This window comes from Mugil cephalus, chromosome 1 (assembly GCF_022458985.1).
Source record: "Mugil cephalus isolate CIBA_MC_2020 chromosome 1, CIBA_Mcephalus_1.1, whole genome shotgun sequence".
In the NCBI taxonomy this organism is placed as follows: Eukaryota; Metazoa; Chordata; class Actinopteri; order Mugiliformes; family Mugilidae; genus Mugil; species Mugil cephalus.
This window is the reverse complement of record NC_061770.1, coordinates 53436025-53454561: the sequence shown is the minus strand read 5'-3', so window position 1 is coordinate 53454561 and position 18537 is coordinate 53436025. Positions and strand designations below refer to the sequence as shown.

At 40.4% G+C, this 18537-nt stretch overlaps 1 protein-coding gene across 1 annotated transcript; it reads left to right on the top strand.

The window, feature by feature from the left end:
• Positions 1-12858: 12858 nt before the first annotated feature.
• Positions 12859-17801, top strand: LOC125014269 (leukocyte immunoglobulin-like receptor subfamily A member 3). Its single transcript, XM_047595276.1, has 6 exons — positions 12859-12915; positions 15831-15908; positions 16137-16172; positions 16979-17257; positions 17399-17674; positions 17767-17801. Exons 2-6 carry the CDS (start codon positions 15872-15874, stop codon positions 17799-17801), a joined length of 663 nt encoding a protein of 220 aa, XP_047451232.1. The 5' UTR covers positions 12859-12915; positions 15831-15871.
• Positions 17802-18537: the final 736 nt, after the last annotated feature.

Sequence of the window (18537 nt, the reverse complement as noted above, 5' to 3'; positions counted from 1 at the left end):
TAACGGCGTTAAAATAAACGGCGTTACTTTTTTCAGTAACGGGGTCATCTAACTAATTACTATTTCCATCTTTATAACGCCGTTTCCGTTTCTGAAAATTAAATGGGGCGCGTTACTTGATTCTCAGCCACGGGAGGCGCGACGCTGTTTTTGCGGCGAAACAACCGCATAGGTGATGATGATTGGCTAAGGTGCAGTAGACTTTTACGATAACCAATCACAGACAGTGTTCAGTTTATACACAAATCACACCCACACCCAACTAGCAGAGGTGAGCGGCAGCATTGCTGAATGTGGAGGAAAAGTTGTGAGTCGTCACCGGTTAGTTTTTCGGTCTGATGTTGTTGTATCTGCCTGTTACATTCTGACTAGAGGCCTGACAGACTGTATCATTGTAGAAGCTTCAGCTCAAAAACAAGTTTCGATCTACTCCCATAAAGACTGATCTCTGAAGGGCAGAGATTGTTGTTCCTTTTTTTTTTCTCCTAACAAATCAAATGTGTTGTTACACAATCGTCAATGGAAGCGCATAGGCGAACGGCGACTGTGTTTATATCCAGTTTGTATAGCGATATCTCCCACTTTAACGATCATGGCAGCGCTCTGCATCCGAGAAAAGGGAGATTTGGCGAAATTTATCAGGCTCTGTACAGGACACAGTGATTTATTCTAATATCAGCAGCCTTCTGAAAGAGCGGGGGTTTGACGGGTCCATTCTTCAGGTCATCAACAACAGTAATTTTATCTGCAATGTACGCGATGACGTATGAGGGAGGAAAAAACAGGCACGTAGCTCTCACAGCGGGAGGTCCGACCCGGGACTTTTGCCGATGTGAAAGCGGTGTATGTCTACCAGTTGGGGTCTGACGTGCAATAAATATTAAAAGTTCTGGGTCAGTATGTGTCTATACAATTCTACTCTATGCAACTGGGTTGTGAAACCTGCTAAGAAAAAAATCTAATTATTAAACATATTTAAACTTTAAAAAAAGGAAGAGTAACGCAATAGTTACGTTCCCTGGTAACTAGTTACTTTTATAGTGGAGTAATTCACTTACTAAGTTACTTTTTGGGAGAATTAACTAGTAACTGTTACTAATTACTTTTTAAAAGTGACGTGCCCAACACTGGTAACCACCGGGTAAACTCTAACTCTAAACAATATTCAACTTGTCTTTGTCTTATAAAGTAAGAAATGGACACGTATAACGATTTGATGGTTCAGTGGCATAGCCCTGTTTGAATAAAGTATTCTGAGGTTGTGACGGAAGCTTAAAGTTAGCAGACTGGCTTCTCTGAGTTGTAATGGCAAAGTGCGTTCCTGTTAGAACGCAGTCTATAAGTTTCCCCAAGACTTAGGTGAAGAATAAAGAAGCAGGAGACAGTCCTTCCTTATGGCGCTTTCATCGAGTGTAAGCAAGGTACACAGATGTGGTGGGTGTGGTTATATGTGTGTGTGCTTCTGGAATAAACCGAAAATAAGAAAAGCCATCAATATAACAGCTCACGATGTGTTTAACCATAACACACAACCTGAAATAATAATAAAACAATCATTAGCATGGAATATATGATATGTATATATCATATACAGGAGAAATATCCATGACATAATATATATGTCACATATTTAACTGACAACATAGAAAAACGGTCAGTGGCATAAATATAACATAATCAAATGACCACTAGTGGCTGGATCTGGCTAAGTCACCTGCTCTGTCATGCAGCCTTCAGAACAGAGGTGATAACAGTTCACTGTGAGTCACAGAGCCACAAGATTCCTCTTAGGATGATTTGATTGTGGAACATTACCCCTCTGATGCATGAATTATGATATCCTGAGTCAAGATTTTTTTTTAAAAATGTGTTTTTACTTTTCTTATGGCATGAAAAACACAAAACAAAACAAAACAAAAACAAATATTAACTCAGTAAACTCAGACTTTCAGGAAGTTACAGACATGTCCATGCCAGTTTAAACATAATGGAAGAATGAATCAAACTGATATTTATCATAAATCCATGAGCACTTATGTCATTGTATGCTTTGGAAAACACTTTAACCTACTTTCAGACACTTTAACATTCTATAGCTCTATTGCTAAAACCTAAATAAGAAAACAAACATGTCAGCTAAATTCATGTTTCAAAACATCTCTAAAAAGAACAAACAAAAGTCACTGCATCACTGAGTTTTTTAATGAACCTTAATGAAAGTTGGCAAAGTATCCAGGGCACAGTGTCACACTGCACTGCATGCAGATGTATTTGGTCTTCCGTGTGCATGCAGCATCGTGGCATCTGTTTGCATTTTTGACCTGGGTGAGCTTGGGCCAGTTTCCATTTCCTGTGCTGAACCTGACCTCAATTGGTACTTTGGTCACTGTTATGCGCTTTGCTGGAGGTGGGGTCCCACTGGGTCTTCCTCTCCTGCTTTGCTGAAGGGAGCCAGCATTTATCAGTGCACGGGCCACAGAAGCTTTGAAGATGAGGAGATTCATCTTTTCCCATCCAGACATCAGGCAACAACGACGGCATCAAAAACACTCGCATGTACCACAGCTTGTTTCTATGTCTGTGGGGATACACTGACACACACACTGGTCAACAAGATCCACCCATGTGTTGATAAAGGGCCACTGAGAATGGTCTTTGGACACTAATCATCGTGTTTTCTTTCTTGAGCCATCTTTTGGCCACATCTTCAGGGGACTGGCACAGGTGGATGCCATGTGGATGACTGAACTGTCAAGCCAACGTGTGACAGTGATGTTTCCGTTAGTGCTGACAACAGAACAGGCCCCTCTTCCTTCTTCTTTCAGTTGTTTTTCACTCTTGATTTTCTGACTCGCTCCTTTCACTCTGTTTGCTCTGCATGTGCCTGTGCCATAGATGCCTCAGTCCTTCAAGGTCTCAAGGAGTGGAACGCTGCAGACAAACTTGTCAAAAAACACCTTGTGGTTTTTGTGCTTTCTGTCGTCACAAAGGCGCATCACTGCATCTCCAGCCATTCCTAAACCACCGCTGTGACCCCTATTTGCTGAGCCCTAGTACACTTCAAATCTGTACACATAACCTGAGGACCCTGCTCTCACCCACACTTTCACTCCCCAGGGTTTGGGCTTTTTGGGTATGTATTGCTTGATTGACAGTTGGCCTTTGAAGGGAATGATTTGCTCATCAATTGATTGGGATTCTTCAGGGTCTGCTGCTGTCAGGAATCTTTTCTGAAGTGTACTTGGCACGGGTCTTACTTTGAAGAGCCTATCCGTGTTTGTTGGCTGGTAAGTATGGTTATCCACAAAGTGCAGATAACTCTGAATTTACTCATATCTGTTTACAGACATGGCATCTGCAATTATTCCAAGATGAAGGCCATCTTCACTGGACCAGTACATCCGTGCCCTAGGATATTGAATGCACCCCATGACCATGTTGATCCCTAGAAAAATGTGCATTTCTTCGCTTGTCACTGCCAGATTTTCTTTCCCTTTCTGCAGAGCATACATGTTGGTGTTGTGTACAATCTCATCAATGAGATCTATGGGAAACAGTTGCCTAAAGAAATCGACTGGTTCTCTTCCCTCAACATTCACTCTCCAGTCTCCTAGAAAAGGGGGCAAGTCTCCATCAAAATTGTTGTCTTTGAGTTTCCAGACATATTTGAGGGCTTGAGTGCAGGCAGGTGCCTTGTGAACATTTCTCTGGGCAGGTACCATGCAGACATTTTTCACAGCTCCCTCATCATGAAAACCTCCCTCTGCATCCTGGCCCTCATCATCTTGACTGTCAGCATGTTGACTCATTGCATCCTGACTTTCTGCATCTCCTTTATCATCCTCATCTCCTACGTCTCTATTGTTCTCTGGCAGCCACTCATCATCACTGTTCTCACTATACTCATCTGCACAACGTGAGGAGAGTGGTGAGGACAGCGGAGAGGATCATCGGGGCCCCTCTTCCCTCCATTCAGGACATCTCATCACAGCGCTGCATGTCCTGAGCCCGTAACATCATCAGTGACCCCTCACACCCCCACCATGGACTGTTCTCCCTGCTGCCCTCTGGAAAGAGGCTCCACAGCATCTAGTGCAGGTCCACCAGGTTCTGCCAGAGCTTTGTCCCCCTTACAATCAGACTGTTGAACTGTTGAACTCTTAACTGGACTCCTCTTCACACATATACATAACTTTTACTGCTATTTTGACAGTTATTTTGCAGTGTGAATATTGTTGTACATTTTTTAACATTATTTAAAACAGTTTCTTCTTGCACTATGATTCCTATCGCTGCTAGCACTTTATATTGTACTTTCATTGTAATTTATTACATTGTCGTGAGCCATATGCAACAAAATTTCGTTCTTTATACACCCTGTGCATACAAAATGACAATAAAGTTAGTCTAAGGCTAAGGCTACATGACTTATGTTGGAACTACTTAGCAATGCATGACGTTCACTTTGTTGGACACGCGGTTAATTGCAAATTTCTACTTATTTGAAGTAACATTTTCAAAACTAAAACAATAATTATTGTTACTTAGATACTCCTGCATATCATCATATTTTTATTTATTTCTTTTTTTACCTCTAGGTCTTCTCCTGGAATAGAAGGATTGACAAGATATTCCAGCAGTTGTCAATGTGTGTGGCTTCCTGTCGGCCATCTTGGATTCAGAGGAGGTTCACTTGTAGTTACAAAAACTAACCACTGAATGAATCTAAATGGACGGTGGCAGCAGAGAGCATTCTAATGGCTGATATGCAACTCCTACATAGAAACCATTGTATATGGCAGGAAATGACTTTTAAACAGCTGTCCACTGTAGTGACCGCTATGAGCCAGAGTTACCTTGATCAACGTACATCACCCAGTGTTTAGAGAATGTTTGTGTGCTGGTTTATATCAGGACAGATGAACAGTATCAAATCACTGTACAGTGTTTATTTGTTTTATAGACATTTTGTTCAGCACCCACTATTTAATGTATTCAACCTAACATCACACTGGTGGGAGGCAACTGTTGAGGCTGACAGTTTAGCAACAACAACAGGAAATGCAAATGTATGTAAATAAGTTAGTGAGCACAGTGAATGATGCCTGCTGTCTTCTTGTTAACACATTAGCTGTGGTTTAAGTGTGATGATGCCCAAAACTGGCTATCACACCTCTCTGTGTGAAGAGGAACTGCCAGTTTCTTTACAGGCCTTACTGAGTGAACTGTGCAGCACAACTGAACAACACACAGGTTCTTTCAGTGCTTTGTTTAATTGATTCCCCCTCTATGTATAGAATCTCTGAAGTTTCAGTAGAAATAAAAGTTAAACTAAAGAATGTCTGTACTCTCTGCTCAGTACTCTCAGTGCTCCATTTAATACATGGGCCAGATGCAGATAAATGCAGAAGGATTAAACATTAAGTTTGGAGAATTTATTTGGTCAATACTGACCCTTTCAGTCATTATCTGTGTGCATTGTAATTCTATATACATACTGTATGTTGGTATGTCTACACAACACACACTTCATCAGTACACACTCTGTGGATGCAACAGCAGCAACTTCTGCAAAAGACACAAACTAATAATATCTGCTGCAGTCAGGAAATGTAGGTGTCAAACAACTGCTGTGGTCAAGTCTATAGTCGTATAAGTGGTTCAAGCTTTTTCTAAAGGGGAAGTAAGCACAGGGAGGTTCTACAACGAAATACAAAAAAGGCAATGTAACTTCTGTCTTTGCAGTTTGAAGAACAGTTTGACATGAGCAGTGCAGCACAGTGAGACAGAGCTGGATGTGGAGATGGGACAGACTGTGCTCTGTGTGTTGGTCTTATCCTGTAAGTACATTTATGACTTTTCTGTTTGAACGGTGTGGATCAAGTGAGTGAATGGAGAGGATTACAGATATCACTGGTGGAATTTGTGTCTCTGACAGTCTGAACAGAGCAGACTTTTATCAACATGATGCCTGGTGCCTGTGTCTTAACCCTGTTCACTGTTTAAACCAGGGATGAACTCAGCCTCTGTCTATGTGCAAACACATGTTATACATCGATGGAAAGATTGATTTCTTGAGTTTCAGGTACCTGCTCTTATTCTTATGAAGTTCGAGCCAGTTGCTCCGTGCGTTAAGAGTGAATGATGTGGAGGTTACGACGTCCAATGCGTCTCTGAGCTGGTGATGTGTCTAACAGAGACGATCATTTGTAGCGAACGAAAAGATCGAGTTGTCACTGAGAATCAATCTTTAAAAAAAAAGTCCATGCAGGCTGGGGCGGGACTTTACTTGATGGGCACCTCATGCAGCCAATCCCATCTGAGGACAGACTAGGATCATACCATTGTGTTTAAACGGCTCCAAATACAGAGTATAATGGTACGGGCCAGGTACAAGCAGAACAACAGAGGACAATAAATGAAAATTAAACAACAGTTTAACAATAGTAAGTGTACTTTTGTTGGAACAAAACTAAATGCACGAAACACATGAGGCACGTGAGGGCTTTGAGGGCTGGCAACAAGGAAGAGGTGAGAACTATACAGAGACACAGTGACGTGTGGTCAGCGGAGAGAAAAATCATCACGGAAAGAATAAAATATGATGAAATAAATTAAATGGTTATATTTATCCAGTGATTTGTACTTTAAAGTTTTTTTTTTTTTCATTTAGCATCACCAATTTTGATCATTGTTTATTCAAAATCGCTGAATATTCGCAATTTCCCATTCAAATGTTTGGAAGAGAAGCCGGTGAGGCAGCAGCGAGCTGAGCCTCACCTTGGATTATCAACCCCTCACTAACTGTATACAACAATAAAAAGGTTCAAACACATTTAATATATGAACTGATTTTCCATAGTTTAACTGATGTATATAATGTACATTTTTTGTCACCAACTGTATGCTTGTAACGTGTTTCGTGTGCTGAGCGACACGGCTGAGAAGAGGTTGTAGGTGAGGCAGGCAGTTCTCTTTCCTCATGGCAGGGGGCGCCCATGATCCCAGATATTCGTAAGTGACAGCAAGCTAGGCTAGGTATGACATACAGTTAGCAAGTCAAGTGCAGCAATCCATTTATTTTTTCCGCTCTCGTCCAGCCTGACTTCCAACATGGAGGACTACATTTCTAAGCTAAAACAATCTTCTAAAGTGGACTTTCAATCTAAGCAGGAGATATTAATTAAAGGAAGACCAACGCCGGAGCTGAAAGGTTTGCTTCAGACTATGAGACAGAAGATTACCCGCTCTTTTCAAACGGAGTGGTATACACGAAAAGACTGGCTGTGTGGATGTCCTGCTAAAAAAATGCCTTTTCTGCTTTCCTTCCCTTCTTTTCTCAATTTGTGGCAATGTCTGGACTCAGATGGGATTTTGTGATTTGAAGAATTTCTGTGCCAGCTACTACAGCGTTGGTTGAGTGGTCATTGTCACCACTGAGAAGACTCAAAACATACACCCGGAGCAGGACTGATCAAGGACGGCTTTCTTCCCTGGCAGTGATCTTCACTGAGACAGAAGCTAGATGATAAGGAGGACTTTTACCAGAAAGTAACAAAATGCAGATAGGAAACATAACCCATGAACAGCTGCCAATCAAATGGCAAATAAGCTACTCTGTAGAGAGAGTAGAAGTTAGTTGGTTTGTAAATGCCAGTCATTTAAAAATAAGTAGTATTTTCAGCCTGGAGGCGGACTCTGGGATTCATCCTCAAAGTCATCAAAAAACATTTAGTTATTTCTACGAAACAGTCATTTGTTGACATGTCTGTAAATACTTGCAATCAAAAGCCTGAAACCACTACACATTCATAATATATATGATTTTCAATGCAGTTTTATGTAAGATAGCATTCAGATGATTCATCATAACCCAATGGAAAATTGATGTATGTGGCACAACAGGCAACGAGAAGCACTTATGTATGAAACAAACTGAGAGTAAACATAACATGCACCATTAAATGGAATTCTTTAAATGCTTCATAAACTCCTTGGTAGTATTATTCAGTCTCAGCAAACATCTGCTAATTGATGTTGTTTGACATGGATACAAAAACAGTACAAAACCAGATATGTCTTTCACAGTAAAATAAAATCCATGTATTTTATTTTATCTATTTATTTTTATAAAAAGTTAAACTTCTTAATGTATTGAGTTGTACTCCATTAAAAGATTCATATCTCGAGGGACTATACTGTCGAAGGAGGATATTTTCCTCTCCTTCAGCCCAGGATCTTTATAACGTTCGACAATTTCTCACGTTTTGGATATTTATTTGGTACACAGAGAATAGATATTGATTTCAGCGCTGAGGCTTCGGTCAGTTCACCTTAGGGGTAAAAAGAACCAAAAGCCCCACTTCAGGGACGTACATTGACCTTATTCTACCTAGACCCCGCCCGTAAGACAATGGGGAGGAGTACTGCCTCTCATGTGTCAGTGAGTTTCTATGTGTAACCAGTTAGCTTCATCTGGTTTACAGCGTGTGAGATATTAGGGTGTGATGTGTCCTAGTCCATGAGCAAACTGTAGCAAAGCCAAAGACAACTCCTTATATGGTGAGATAGCGTAAGTAACATTCTTCCTGATTCTTCCCAAGGTTATACACAGGCTGAAGGCCTTATTAACCCCTAAAAACCCAACAATACAGTGTGACACAGTTTGAGTCCACAAAACACAGAAGGCAGGTTCTTCAAGAAATATATCTTTTTGGGGAAAGTGTAGATTATACACTACCGGTCAAAAGTTTTAGAACAGCACACAGTATCCTCTCAGCCAGCATGTCCATGTGGGGCCCATAAGGGTTAAGTGGGCTGCAGATAAGGGTCCCAAGTGGGTTTGTCTGCAGCTTCCATGGTGACCCCACCTGCGTTTGCCCATATGGGCATCAAGTAGGTTCTGACCGGGTTTCAGGTGGGGCCCAACTTGCTGAGTTGCACAGGACCCATGTAGGCCTCATATCTTTGCCCACATGGGCACGAAGGGGGATCAGACTGGACCTTAAATGGGGCCTTTTTATGCCTAAGCCCACTTAGCCCACTTACATCTCTTATGGGGCTCATACAACCAGCCCACATGGGTTTCACATGTGGGGCACATGTACCTCAAACCACATGGGACCTGCAAAATTTACCCAGTTCAACCCCATGCCCACTCAGAGATTAGAGATTAGAGTCTTTATTGTCATTGCACGGTAGCATATAACAATATACATTGCCCACATAGCCCATATTTCACCCTTGTGGGCCCCACATGGACATGCTGGCTGGGCTCTGGTATTGTTGGTCAGGGCTTCATCCTACAGCAAGATAATGACCCAAAACTCTAGTCCAAGCTCTACCAGAACTACCTCAGGATAAAAACAAGATGGAAAGCTTGAAAACAAGGAGTGGACCATGTCTCCATGGCCCAGTCTCTAGACTTTAACCCCATGGAGCTGGTTTGTGATGAACTGGACAGAAGAGTGAAAGCAAAGCTTCCTACAAGTGACACACATTTCTGGGAACTCCTGCAACAAAATTGGGAAGAACTCCAAAGATGGTTACTTTGATGAGTCAAAAATGTAAGATAGATTTAGGGTTATCTATTGATTCCATGGTTATTATCATTATTTTTAACTGCAGTTATTTATTTGGTCTACACTTTCATTAAAATGAGACATTAAACTGCAGAAATATTGGAATGTTATAAAACTTTTGACCAGTAATAAATAAAGAAAGATAATGCCCTAGGTTTTCAATATATTTATTTCCACAGCATTACAACATAACACATTGGTCATATGCTTCTGTTCATGTGATCTCATTTACATGTTCAAAATAAAATTTAAATGAAAATGAAAGGTCCCCTTAATCCCCTTGTGTTGTAAAGTGTCATAAACCTTCTCATAAGTGTTGCCTCTGCACATTAACCAGTTTAATGGTGTCAGCCCTGTGATAGACTGGAGACCTGTCCAAGATGTAGCTTTCCAGTGACATAGCTTTCATCAGGTTAGGTTAGTTTGCTACAGTTCATAAACAAAGCTTTCGGCATCTCAATGGCAGCTTCCCAAACAGTGACATCGTCCGTGGCATCTGTGGCAGCGGAAACCCACTCCTGGCAAAGGCTGTGATAATTATACAAGAAAGAACACAGACAATAAACCAAGTTGCAAAATATAGCATTAGTAAATGAAGTTACAGTCGATAATCCACACACCATGCGTAACAACTGAGTGAAAATGAAAATAACCTCCTTTTAATTGAAGATCTCATCTTCCGTAGCGCTTAATCCTGGAGCCTATCCCAGCTGGCATCGGGTGAGAGGCGGGGTACTGTAGTGTCATTTTAAAGTCTGTGATGTACTACAAAGAAGATAAATGAATAAGATGCAGGCTGAATGACTTTGACGTCATGTTTGATTATAAGGTTGTATTGATTATGATGATATATGTAATAATGATACCTTTAGTTTGATCATGTTTGATTATAAGGTTATGATTGAATTACAATGATATGTCCGATCACAATGTCATTAGCTTGATTACAACATTAAGTTTGATATGATGGGCCATCACCAGGCATATGCTACTAGAACACAAAGGGAGAGCACTGGAACCAAAAGTATATCTACTGTATTCCTCACAAGAGCACATGTGTATGTAGAAGATAGTTGTGCTTATCGCACTTGGTAAAGTTATTTTAAAGAATAATGAGCTTAAGAGTGGACTAGAAGATAAGGGTGTAAAATTGGAAAATTTTGAAGGGGCTACGGGAGCTAATGCCGGGGGTACCGTCTCTGTCAACATGGGAATTAGCACACTTTGCCAACATTTAGCACAATTAGCTTATGGTTAGCACAGTTAGCTTACAGTTAGCTGTAGCATGTTTGTACATCCTACTACTCTTCCTGTGTGTATTTGTAACTGTAATAACATGAAGTTTCCTGTGTGTGTGGGTGTGTGTGCATGTGTGTACGTGTGTGGCGCGCGTGTGTGTGTGGGTGAGGGTGAGTAGTGCACGCTTGCGTGCGCATGTGTTTGTGTTACTTTAATCACAAAGTTACCTATGTAGTGTGTGTTGTTGTAAGTTAGCATATTTAGCATACATTTAGCACAGTTAGCCTACATATAGCACCTTCTTCTTTTCTCAGAAAATCTTTGCATTGAAGTGAATGGAGAGCAGACAGGTACTTCACCGTGAACAGAGGCTCGCAGTTTAAATTCTGTACGTCTCACTGCTTTGCTGAGCACATTGTGAGAGACACAACAAGTTTGTCTACAGCTGTGGAAAAAATCATGTCTCTAGTGTGTAAATTGTGGCCAATGGGAAATTTATCGCAGTTTTTCACGACTTACGTCTCTTACGGCTTCGCCCCGAGCCTCCAGTCTACAGCAGCAAGATGTAGACTGGAGGCTCGGCCGTTGCCCCGTAGCCCCTAACAAGGGACTGAACATAAAGAGGATGTGTGCAAGCTTGTGCAGAAAACAGTGTCAACAGTGCAAGAACATTAGACAAACACTACAACACAAACAGTACAAAACACTTGGGAGACAATGCAGCTAGAAAAAGACATTACACAGAACAGAGAGCAGCACAGACTGATAATCAGACTAACAGAGTATGAGTTAGGATGGTTGGAAACATTTGACTGATTAGCAGCATCATGTGTGCAAGGGATGCAAAGATGTGTGCAAAGGACTGACAGGTTATGAGTATAGTTGTGATATTATTGTGGTTGTGGGTGAGTGTGTTTATGTGTTCGTGTTCTGTCCACATAAACATACCTAATATATGACACAGAATCATTTGTGTCTGATCTAAGTGCCATGTCTCCATGAGTATAAAGAATGTAGTTACTAACTGTCCATTCTGCTACAGGTTTATTTCTATCTACTGACAATCAATGACCTCATCATTTCTATCTGAGACACCTTGAAAAGAGGAAATTCAGCCTGAGGTTCAAACTAAACGTCTGCTGTTCAGTAGATGACTAGTTTGATGCTTTCAGCTTTCAGCACACAGCAGAGAAACACTTTTGTTGCTGCACAAACTACTTGACTTTCTGAAGCAGACATTTCTCTAATGCAACATTCTTCATTGTTACTGTTTTATATTTACTGACTGCATCATACGACTATGTGCATAGTGCAACAAAGTCTTGATAACTATTGATCAGAAATGATCTTTTCAAGGAGTCAGACATAAAATGATATAAAGCAACATGTGAATATCACTTCCAACACTCATTGTCTATGACCTCACAGTTTAACTAGTTCTACATCATCTTTACCATCAAGAGTTAACATAGTTTGTATTAGCAGTAGCTGGACAGGAGGCGTCAACATGTTAAACCCAGAGCAGTGGTCTGAGATGTTGTGGGGGCTGGATGTGAGGATGAACTCATATTGATGTGAAGTGTAAATGCTTCTTTTTCTCACGGTTCTTTCTTCCTCTTCAGATGCTGCAGTTGTTGCTTCCTGGTATGAAGTTGAAGTCTTTGTCTGAAGCAGAGTGACACGTTGTCAGTACGTGAACTCAGAACAAACACAGTACAACTCAATACAGTCATGATGCACTGGATATATACAATATAACACACACAAATATATTTTGATTTTATGTAAAGTGTTCAAATAAACATTTACTCTAAGTTCGTATGGTTGTAGCTTTGATAGAATCAAGTGTGAACTGAGTTTGTATTTGAAGTAGGAGGACAGGAAGTGTCACAGTGTTCTGTGGTCAAACCCAGTGCAGTGCTTTGAGTTTCAGTGAAGACAGAAGGAAGTGGGATGGACTAACAGGACAGAAAAAAACCTTCAGCAGAACCCCAGTGATCTCATACTGACATGAATCTTCTTTTTGTCCTCACAGTTCACTGTTTCTCTTCATAGACTGCAGTTCCAAGTTTCTCTTGATACAAACAGGAAGTATTTCTCAGGTACAACAACAGAGTGTCAGTGCTTTCGGCATCTCAATGGCAGCTTCCCAAACAGTGACATCGTCCGTGGCATCTGTGGCAGCGGAAACCCACTCCTGGCAAAGGCTGTGATAATTATACAAGAAAGAACACAGACAATAAACCAAGTTGCAAAATATAGCATTAGTAAATGAAGTTACAGTCGATAATCCACACACCATGCGTAACAACTGAGTGAAAATGAAAATAACCTCCTTTTAATTGAAGATCTCATCTTCCGTAGCGCTTAATCCTGGAGCCTATCCCAGCTGGCATCGGTGAGAGGCGGGGTACTGTAGTGTCATTTTAAAGTCTGTGATGTGCTACAAAGAAGATAAATGAATAAGATGCAGGCTGAATGACTTTGACGTCATGTTTGATTATAAGGTTGTATTGATTATGATGATATATGTAATAATGATACCTTTAGTTTGATCATGTTTGATTATAAGGTTATGATTGAATTACAATGATATGTCCGATCACAATGTCATTAGCTTGATTACAACATTAAGTTTGATATGATGGGCCATCACCAGGCATATGCTACTAGAACACAAAGGGAGAGCACTGGAACCAAAAGTATATCTACTGTATTCCTCACAAGAGCACATGTGTATGTAGAAGATAGTTGTGCTTATCGCACTTGGTAAAGTTATTTTAAAGAATAATGAGCTTAAGAGTGGACTAGAAGATAAGGGTGTAAAATTGGAAAATTTTGAAGGGGCTACGGGAGCTAATGCCGGGGGTACCGTCTCTGTCAACATGGGAATTAGCACACTTTGCCAACATTTAGCACAATTAGCTTATGGTTAGCACAGTTAGCTTACAGTTAGCTGTAGCATGTTTGTACATCCTACTACTCTTCCTGAGTGTATCTGTAACTGTAATAACATGAAGTTTCCTGTGTGTGTGGGTGTGTGTGCATGTGTGTACGTGTGTGGCGCGCGTGTGTGTGTGGGTGAGGGTGAGTAGTGCACGCTTGCGTGCGCATGTGTTTGTGTTACTTTAATCACAAAGTTACCTATGTAGTGTGTGTTGTTGTAAGTTAGCATATTTAGCATACATTTAGCACAGTTAGCCTACATATAGCACCTTCTTCTTTTCTCAGAAAATCTTTGCATTGAAGTGAATGGAGAGCAGACAGGTACTTCACCGTGAACAGAGGCTCGCAGTTTAAATTCTGTACATCTCACTGCTTTGCTGAGCACATTGTGAGAGACACAACAAGTTTGTCTACAGCTGTGGAAAAAATCATGTCTCTGGTGTGTAAATTGTGGCCAATGGGAAATTTATCGCAGTTTTTCACGACTTACGTCTCTTACGGCTTCGCCCGAGCCTCCAGTCTACAGCAGCAAGATGTAGACTGGAGGCTCGGCCGTTGCCCCGTAGCCCCTAACAAGGGACTGAACATAAAGAGGATGTGTGCAAGCTTGTGCAGAAAACAGTGTCAACAGTGCAAGAACATTAGACAAACACTACAACACAAACAGTACAAAACACTTGGGAGACAATGCAGCTAGAAAAAGACATTACACAGAACAGAGAGCAGCACAGACTGATAATCAGACTAACAGAGTATGAGTTAGGATGGTTGGAAACATTTGACTGATTAGCAGCATCATGTGTGCAAGGGATGCAAAGATGTGTGCAAAGGACTGACAGGTTATGAGTATAGTTGTGATATTATTGTGGTTGTGGGTGAGTGTGTTTATGTGTTCGTGTTCTGTCCACATAAACATACCTAATATATGACACAGAATCATTTGTGTCTGATCTAAGTGCCATGTCTCCATGAGTATAAAGAATGTAGTTACTAACTGTCCATTCTGCTACAGGTTTATTTCTATCTACTGACAATCAATGACCTCATCATTTCTATCTGAGACACCTTGAAAAGAGGAAATTCAGCCTGAGGTTCAAACTAAACGTCTGCTGTTCAGTAGATGACTAGTTTGATGCTTTCAGCTTTCAGCACACAGCAGAGAAACACTTTTGTTGCTGCACAAACTACTTGACTTTCTGAAGCAGACATTTCTCTAATGCAACATTCTTCATTGTTACTGTTTTATATTTACTGACTGCATCATACGACTATGTGCATAGTGCAACAAAGTCTTGATAACTATTGATCAGAAATGATCTTTTCAAGGAGTCAGACATAAAATGATATAAAGCAACATGTGAATATCACTTCCAACACTCATTGTCTATGACCTCACAGTTTAACTAGTTCTACATCATCTTTACCATCAAGAGTTAACATAGTTTGTATTAGCAGTAGCTGGACAGGAGGCGTCAACATGTTAAACCCAGAGCAGTGGTCTGAGATGTTGTGGGGCTGGATGTGAGGATGAACTCATATTGATGTGAAGTGTAAATGCTTCTTTTTCTCACGGTTCTTTCTTCCTCTTCAGATGCTGCAGTTGTTGCTTCCTGGTATGAAGTTGAAGTCTTTGTCTGAAGCAGAGTGACACGTTGTCAGTACGTGAACTCAGAACAAACACAGTACAACTCAATACAGTCATGATGCACTGGATATATACAATATAACACACACAAATATATTTTGATTTTATGTAAAGTGTTGAAATAAACATTTACTCTAAGTTCGTATGGTTGTAGCTTTGATAGAATCAAGTGTGAACTGAGTTTGTATTTGAAGTAGGAGGACAGGAAGTGTCACAGTGTTCTGTGGTCAAACCCAGTGCAGTGCTTTGAGTTTCAGTGAAGACAGAAGGAAGTGGGATGGACTAACAGGACAGAAAAAAACCTTCAGCAGAACCCCAGTGATCTCATACTGACATGAATCTTCTTTTTGTCCTCACAGTTCACTGTTTCTCTTCATAGACTGCAGTTCCAAGTTTCTCTTGATACAAACAGGAAGTATTTCTCAGGTACAACAACAGAGTGTCAGTGCTGGATGTGAGGATGGGACACACTTTTCTGTGTGTGCTGTTGTTGACCTGTGAGTACCAACTATTTATCTTCATACATGTAGGCAGGGTTTTGACAGGTGATCTGATGTAGTTCAGGAGCCAACAACTGTGTTGAATAGTCACAGACAGATAATATTGGTTCTTCATTTGTTACATTTTATTCACTAATCTGGTACCATATGGAACTGTAAATGTCATAAGAAGCCCAGCTATTTTTAAATATTTCTTTGTTGTTGAAGTTTTGACTTTTATTTTAGTGTTGGATACACTCCTCTACTGTGGACATGCTCAAGGTCAGTTTCTCTATTTATTATTTTTTTTCATTCAAGATTAGTCTGAACGTAATTCATCCCTGAATTGTTTTGTCAGTATATTTATTACTTTAATCTATGTATCTAAACATATTGTAGAGTAAAATAGAAGTCAGTTTATTTTATGTTGTTAACTGAGTAAAGTTGAGGAGAATATTTGTGTTTGGTTGTAGATGCTGTGCTGACTACTGACCCCTACTGGTCACCTTTGTTCACTGGAGAGTCTGTTACCTTCATATGTGACATGAGGGAAGGAAGAGTCACTGACTGGGATTATAAAATCAACAAGGATGGTGGAGAATTTACTCCCGACTACATACATCAACGCTACACAATAAATGGTCTGTTTTCAGGTGACAGTGGTGGATATCAGTGCTGTGGTTTCCACAAGAGATCACGTCAGACAAAGTGTAGTAAAACTGTCACTTTAACTGTATCTGGTAAGATATCATTGTTTTTTGTCTTATTCAAGTGTGTTAATTTTATAGAGTAAATATTATTAAAATGTCATTGAATTTGAGACTTTGATCAGGACCTCTGTATTTAAAATAAAATGACTTCATGTAGCTCTGCCACCATGTTGAAATGGACATAAATCACAGCTGCTTCAAAGTATTTAAAACTAATTATAAATATAGTGGCATTGTCTGTTGAAGCATCCATCCTTTTGTCAAGTTCATTAAAGTAATGAAGAATTCAGAAAAGTATTTTACTGAAAGTGGCAGGTTGATATGACAGAAGATTTAAACATATATCAAAACATTTTCTCATTTTCTTTATAACATCAGATAAACCCAGGGCCACACTGACATCAGGACCAACAACCATACCAGTAGGAGGCAGAGTGACACTGACCTGCTCTGTGGAGCCCTCTGCTGGATGGAAATATGAGTGGTTCAGACGTAGCACAGACACCTCTGAAGTTCAAGTCATAACAAATGATGGAGAAAACAGAGTTATCAGTGTATCACAAGGAGGAATCTACCGGTGCAGAGGAAGAAGAGGAAGAAGAGGAAAACCAGTTTACTACACTGATCACAGTGATCCAGTCACCATTGAGATAACCTGTGAGTTCAGTTATTTAGTTTGAAATATTCATGATTTCACGATTTTCATCGGAATTAGTGATGAAACCTACAATGTTGAGTTTTCTCTGTTGATTTCATGTTTCTATCTGTGTCCCAACTGTTCATATCTGGTGGAAACAGTTCCCAACAAGGCTGTTGTAACACAACAACCCAACTGGCCTCAGATATTCAGAGGTGAGAAGATCACTCTGACATGTGAGGTCCAGGGAGGTGAAGACACTGAGTGGATATATGACTGGAGAAAACCCAGGTCATCTACACACTGGACAGACAATAAATACTGGACTTTCACTGCTTCTGAGTCCAGCAGTGGAGACTACATGTGTAGGAGTAGACTCAGAGATGACTCATATTCTTCTACAGAGTGGAGTGAAGCCATCACACTGTCAGTATCTGGTAAGTCAACTTCACCAGACACACATGTTGAATGTAATCTACCATCACTACATAGTAACATGTTTTCATTCTGATAAAATCTCTTTCAACAGATAAACAACCTGTCCTCTCTGTGTCTCCATCGTAATTATCAAAAAATGCAATGTGAATACAAACCAAACCATTTTTTTTAAAAGGTCCAGTCCAAAGCAAGTGAACTATTGGACTTTCCTGGTGTGAATACGGCCTTAATCACATGTTACTGTCATCACCCTGAATCTGCTGATCTCTACATTAAATGTCATGTTGTTTGACTGTTTTCCAGCTGATGGTATCATCCTGGTGAGCCCTGTCCATCCTGTCACTGAGGGAGATTCTGTTTCTCTTGGCTGCAAGTTGAAGACACAAAATGTTCTTTCTACTGTGTTTTTCTATCACAATGACAAACTCATCCAAAATGATACCAGAGAGGAGCTGATCATCTCTGCAGTGTCAAAGTCAGATGAAGGCTTCTACAAGTGTCAGTCCTCAGGAAAACAATCACCACAGAGTTGGATGGCTGTAACATGTGAGGAATCGTTACAGTTATTATTGGTAGTACAAGGGATCTTTGTAAATTGTGCTGATGACATATTTTACATGCTACATTTAACTGAATGTCATCATTATTTACAGCAGTGTCCGGGTCTGAGAGCTCTTCATTTCTTCTTCCATTGATCGTTGGACTGGTTTGTGGAATTTCACTGATTATTCTTCTGCTGCTGTTGTGTCTCTACAAACAGTCAAAGGGTGAGAACATTTCCTCCTGATATTAGATTGATTATAGTCTAATGATCAAAGTCACTGATGTATTCTGATTACTCTATGAGGACTGTGAAAGCAAG